Below are 5,815 nucleotides of genomic sequence, written 5' to 3'. Positions count from 1 at the left end.
CACAACGCCCGGCTATTTTTTGGTTGCAGCCATCATCGTTGTTTGGCGGGTCCGGGCTGGGGATTCGAACCCGACAGCTTAGGTGTACGTGGCTGGCGCCTTAGCCGGTTGAGCTATAGGCGCCGAGCCTGTTGCAGGTTTCTTAAGGGTAGGAATCTTATTCCATTCAGCACCATATATTTAATGTGATCAAAGCTTTATCCTCAGTGTGGTAGAGCAGTGTTCTCCAACCTTTTTGGCATTAGGAACTGGTTTCATGGAAGAAAATTTTTCTATGCTCCAGGAGTATTGTGGGGGATGTAAGTCTGCAAGTGACTGATTTGTTATGGTCTCTGGACAGTCAAACCTCTCTGCTCATGGTAATCTGTATTTGCAGCCTCTCCCCGGTGTGAGCATCACCAACTCAGATCATCAGGTGTTAGATTCTCAAAGGAGCGTGCAACCTAGTCCCTGGCATGTGCAGTTTACAGTAGGATTCGCGCTCCTATGAGAATCCAGTGCTGCTGCTGATGTGACAGGAGGTGGGTCTCAGGGTGATATGAGCGATGGTGAGTGGTTGTAAACACAGATGAAGTTTCGCTCACTCCCCCACTGCCCACCTCCGACTGTGTGGCCCAGTTCCTAACTGGCCAGTATGGGCTCTAAGGGTTGGAACTGCAGTTGTAAAGGACTGCGAAATAAGCAATACCAGCCCCCTTTTTCAGAATACATGTTTATAAAAGTAACAAACACAGTGAAATGTGGTAAATTATTCTTTAATAAAAGCATAAATACTATGCTAAGGGATGTAATGGGGAGTAATTTTGACTGGAGAAATCTGTAAGGCATCATTAAATAGGTAACATTTTAGGCCCCACACAAGGGTGGGGAACCTGTGGCCTTAAGGCCTATTAAGTGCAGTCTTTTAACTGAATTCAGATTTTACAGAACAAATTCTTTTTATTAAAAGGGGTACAGCAGAGAAAGATGAAGCTTTTCTTGCCTGCTTTGCTGTGTAAAAAAGAAAAATTTTGCAATCAGAAAGCTGCTGCTTCCCCACCCTGGGAGGGAGGGAAAAATACCACCTGGAAGAACTGCAGCTAGGTGCAGTGTTTGCAGAATGCAGATTGAATCTGTGGGTTACAAGTATATATTCAAAATCATCAGATACATTACTTAGCCCATTTTTTCCCCTTAATATTGGATCCTGTGGATGTTCATTTGCCACTAGACAATTTGTCACCTTAGACATTCCTTTAAAAGTTGAAAATTTTTACTAGGAGCCCAACATTTCTATCTCTCTATATATGTAGAACATTAGGATTTTGATGGATAAGACTATTGCAACTAAAACTTACATTGTAGCAAAAGAAGTACAAAGGCCTGGATTTACAGGGGATGTCAGAGGACCGCTGACACATCTGTCACTTCTGTGACAGGTGCCTTTCACACTGGCAGTCACTGGCATATGTTTATACATTGAATGAATGTGCTCTCACCTGTGTGCCATGTGGAAAGAGTTGGGCTATGAGGAATTTTTGTCTGTGTCTGATTTCATAATAAAAAGGCTGCAGGCTACTTTGATGGTGTGTTTCAAATTTTAGTCTTTGTCCTCTCAAAATTTAATTGTCAAAATATGCCGCAGTGATTCACAAAGCACTATATAGCCCATATCTATTTCCATCTCTTACGTACTTGTATAAATATTTGTGAAAAATATTTTTTTCAGGTGATAGACCATTACAGGATTTGACAAATACCACATTGATTTCAAATAACACAGCTGAATCTGAAAATAAGTCAGAAGATGTATCATCAGAGCTGCCAAGCAGAAGGAGAAGATGTGTTCCTCTCCATTACAAAGAGCCGAACCTCCGAGAGTAAGTATTTCAGTGATAGGAAAGTGATTTTAACGTGCTGCCCGAATTAGTATTTAAACACTTCTGAAAATCAATAAAACGTGTAACAACCACTGTATGGGTTGTTGGGTAAGATTTGAAGAAATGTATTCTTTAAACAGGCTGGGTGTGTATGTATATCTCAATTTAAATTGGTTTAGTTTTATTTGATTCTCAGTTCTGTTACTATCAATTTTTTGTATTGCAATTTGGTAATTATAATTAAAATTTCTTGCCTATGATTAACCACTGTTTTCCACATATATTATCCCCATTTCCTTATTTCCTACCTTATATCCCTGGAAAAATTAAAAATGGTTTATATGTCCTTTAGTCTCAAATACTAACAGTCCTTTTTATTTACTTTTATTAATTTCAAACCCCAACAAAGAAAATAGGGCCTTCCTACTTAACTATTTCTCAGATTCAACAATTATCAAGTTTGCCACATATGCTTTATCTATCCTTTTTGTTACAGTAGTTTTTAAAGTCACAAATACTAAGTCATTTGATTCCTAAAATTCTTTTGTATATGTCTCTAAAAAATAACAAAGTTCTTAAAAAAACTAGACAGCAATTATCACATCTAACAAAAAAGGTAGCTCTGATCGGTATTTGAAAACAATAACCAGCAGATGGCAGTAATACAAGGGAGGGTGAAAGTGAAGCAAAAGGGAAGGGATTATTGAGCTATAGTTCACATACTTACATTTTACCCAGTAAAAGTGTCCAATTCAATGGTTTTAGCACATTCACAGGTATCTGCAACCATCACCTCTAGTCAGTTTTAGAGGATTTCTTCGCTCAAAAGGAAACTCTGTTCCCTTTAGTTATCGCTCTCTTACCCTATACTTCTAGGCAGCCCCTAATCTACTTTTGTTTCTGTAGATTTCCCTGGTTGAGATTTCACTATATGGGAATCATATAGTATGTAGTCTTTTTAACCAGCTTTCACCTAGCATGTTGTAAAGACCCATCCATGTTGCAACATGTTCCAGTCCTTTGTTTCTTTTTATGATGGAATAATTATTTCATGACATAAATATACCATGGACATTTGTCTTGTTTTCATCCTGTGGCTATTACAAATAATGCTACTATAGACATTCATGTGCAAATTTCTATGCATATGTATGTTTTTATTTTCTTGGTATATGCCTAGAAGTGAAATTATTGGGTCACATGATAACTCTATGCTTAATTATAGAGATTAGGAGACTGTCTTATAGAGACAGTGAGACTGTCTCAAAAAAGAATTTTTATTTTTCCTTATCCTCACTAATGCTTGGTTTTATGTCTTTTTTGATTCTAGCCATCCTAGTGGGTATTGCATTTCCCTGATGACTAATGTTCAGCATCTTTTCATGTGTTTACTGGCCAGTTGTATCATCCTTGGGAAAATATCTCTTAACATCCTTTGCCCTTTTCTCAATTGGGTTATTTGTGTTTTCATTACGTTGTAAGTTAAACTTTTAATTTTGAAATAATTGTAGATTTAATGGCAAAGTTGTAAAAATAATACAGAGGTTTCACATTGCTCCTCACCTAGCTTTCCCAAATTATTATTATTATTTTTTAATTTTTTGAGATAGGATCTTAATTGTTTGCCCTGGCTAAAATGCAGTGGCATCATGATAGCAGCATAGCTCTCTGTAACCTCAAACTCCTGGGCTCAAGCAATCCTCCTTCTTCAGTCTTCCAAGTAGCTGGGACTATAGGCACACGCCATCAGACCCAGCAAATTTTTCTGTTTTTTGTAGAGACAAGGATCTCACTATGTTGCTCAAGCTGGTCTCAGAAATGATTAGCCCTCACAGTAACAACTGACTTGAGTACCAACAGCTGACTCCATATTATCAGACCAGTCTCATCCTATCCCTTCTGGGAAGCTTGCACCAACCAGTTGCCCAGTGTTCCTGATAACGCCTGCCATTCCTTCCTATCATTATCACCTGTGGTGATCAAGGCACAATAGCAAGCAGCTTCAGTCAGGCTCCACTCTTACAGGTGCTACCAGAAGTTGTGATGTGCCTCCTGCATACCATTTCCAACCAAAAAGGAGGGGAGAGGAAAGTGGCAGCTGGATGTCATCACTCAGTTTTTTTACTGAATGTTCACTGTGATTTTTACTTTAAAAAATTTACTATCTAAGGCTTGGTGCTTGTAGCACAGTGGTTATGGTGCCGGCCACATGCACCATTGGCTGGTAGGTTCGAACCTGGCCTGGGCCAGCTAAATAACAATGACAACTGCAACAACAACAAAAAAATAGCCAGGCGTTGTGGTGGGTACTTGTAGTCCCAGCTACTTGGGAGGCTGAGGCAAGAGAATTGCTTAAGCCCAAGAGTTTGAGGTTGCTGTGAGCTGTGATGCAACAGCACTCTACCGAGGGTGACATAACGAGACTCTGTCTCAAAAAAAAAAAAAAAAATTACCATCTGGGCTGTTTAGCAAATATTCTGCATGTACAATAGATCTAAACTAAAACAGAACAGTATTTCATTACAGCATTTTGCTATAATTAGGTCAGAATAGGTAACTTTCTGAAAGGGTTAAATATATCTAATTACCTAAGACTTTAATATCATATTGACTCAGAAGAGGGAAAGAAAGACCTTTTTAATCTGGGACCATGTGCATGCATTTCATCCTGAAACATATACACACACACACACTGATACACACATGTAATGCAAAGAATAAATACCACTCCACTTAGTGAATGTACTAAGTGCACGGATCAGCCCTCAATGAAAAGATAAGATTTTTGGATAAAATACTAAAGAGCAAAAAAACTTGAATGTGTCTGTTAGCTAATAGCTATTAACTAACTAATGCTTCTATTATTAGGAAGGTAAAAAAAAGCTCAGATGAGAGACTGCATGAGAGCAGGAACCCAGAGGAATAACTAGAGCCTGAAACTAGTTTTTTCCTGAAAGCATTTGCCTCACCAGTTGAATCTAACTGAAGGATTCACAGCCTTATGGGGCTAGAGATAGAAAATACTACACACATACAAGGGAACAAGGTACCAGCAGAAACAGCTGATAAGGAGAATCAGATACAGAATATAGAATGTTTCAATAAAGACAGGCTTGGAAATAAGTAAAGGTGTTGAGTTGAAAAAACAAGAAACATATCCACTATTATTCCATTGACAAAAAGGTCAAGTGTATATAAAACCAAACAATGTGCTTTTTAGGTGAGCAGCACACAGGTGGGAATAATGGTAAAGAAAAGCAAAGGAGTGACTAATACAGTTCAGGATAGTGGTTACTTTCTGGGAGGAAAGGAGTGTGACCAGATAGGACAGACAAACTGGAGACTTCGGAGATGTGGTAATACTTTGTTTCTGAACTTTCCTGGTAGGAACATGAGCATATTTTACTGTTTTTAATTTATACATTTTCATTTATTGTTGGATATATGGTACATTTCATAATAAAAAGGGAAAATGTAAAGCACATGGTGTGTAAAATCTGTTGATTAATTTTTCTTCGGTCTTACAATTCCCACTATCATGGACTATTTCAAATACATAGCCATAGCCAAGCTTGTGGTATAAGGAAATTGTTTTCCTACTGGTATGATACAATAATTTGCTTCTGTATGCTTCACAGCAAATATTAGTTTGGGGTCATTAATCTTCCTTTTTTTCTACTTTGCAGCAAGATGAGAAGATGAAGTAAATTTATGGATTCTGTTTTTTCTGAATTCTCAAAGCATAATGAGTCAAAACAGAAACACAACTAGGATCAAGAAGATGAAACATTTGATGAAAAGTTTGGTTTTTTCCTTTTTGTCCTTTTCATGGAGTGTGGATTTGTCCATTCTTATTGTTTAGATATATGTGTATAGAATAGCTATTTTGTAATATTAAACTTTAAAAATCATTTTGGTTATCACATAACATCTTCCTGGTTATTTAAGCTGCTTTC

The 5,815-nt window shown here is 37.6% G+C and overlaps 1 protein-coding gene across 1 annotated transcript in view; it reads left to right on the top strand.

The window, feature by feature from the left end:
• SGO2 (shugoshin 2) overlaps nucleotides 1-5,580 on the top strand; it is a 47,136-nt gene extending 41,556 nt beyond the window's left edge. The window contains exons 9-10 of the mRNA XM_023510386.1: nucleotides 1,709-1,859; nucleotides 5,546-5,580. Coding sequence (XP_023366154.1) covers nucleotides 1,709-1,859; nucleotides 5,546-5,561 — 167 coding nt within the window. The 3' untranslated portion in view covers nucleotides 5,562-5,580. The remainder of the gene's footprint in view (nucleotides 1-1,708; nucleotides 1,860-5,545) is intronic.
• Nucleotides 5,581-5,815: the final 235 nt, after the last annotated feature.

Source organism: Otolemur garnettii, unplaced genomic scaffold, assembly GCF_000181295.1.
Source record: "Otolemur garnettii isolate 467f Iridium unplaced genomic scaffold, OtoGar3 scaffold00013, whole genome shotgun sequence".
NCBI lineage: Eukaryota > Metazoa > Chordata > Mammalia > Primates > Galagidae > Otolemur > Otolemur garnettii.
The sequence above is the reverse complement of the archived record's forward strand: the minus strand, read 5'-3'. Positions and strand labels throughout refer to the sequence as shown.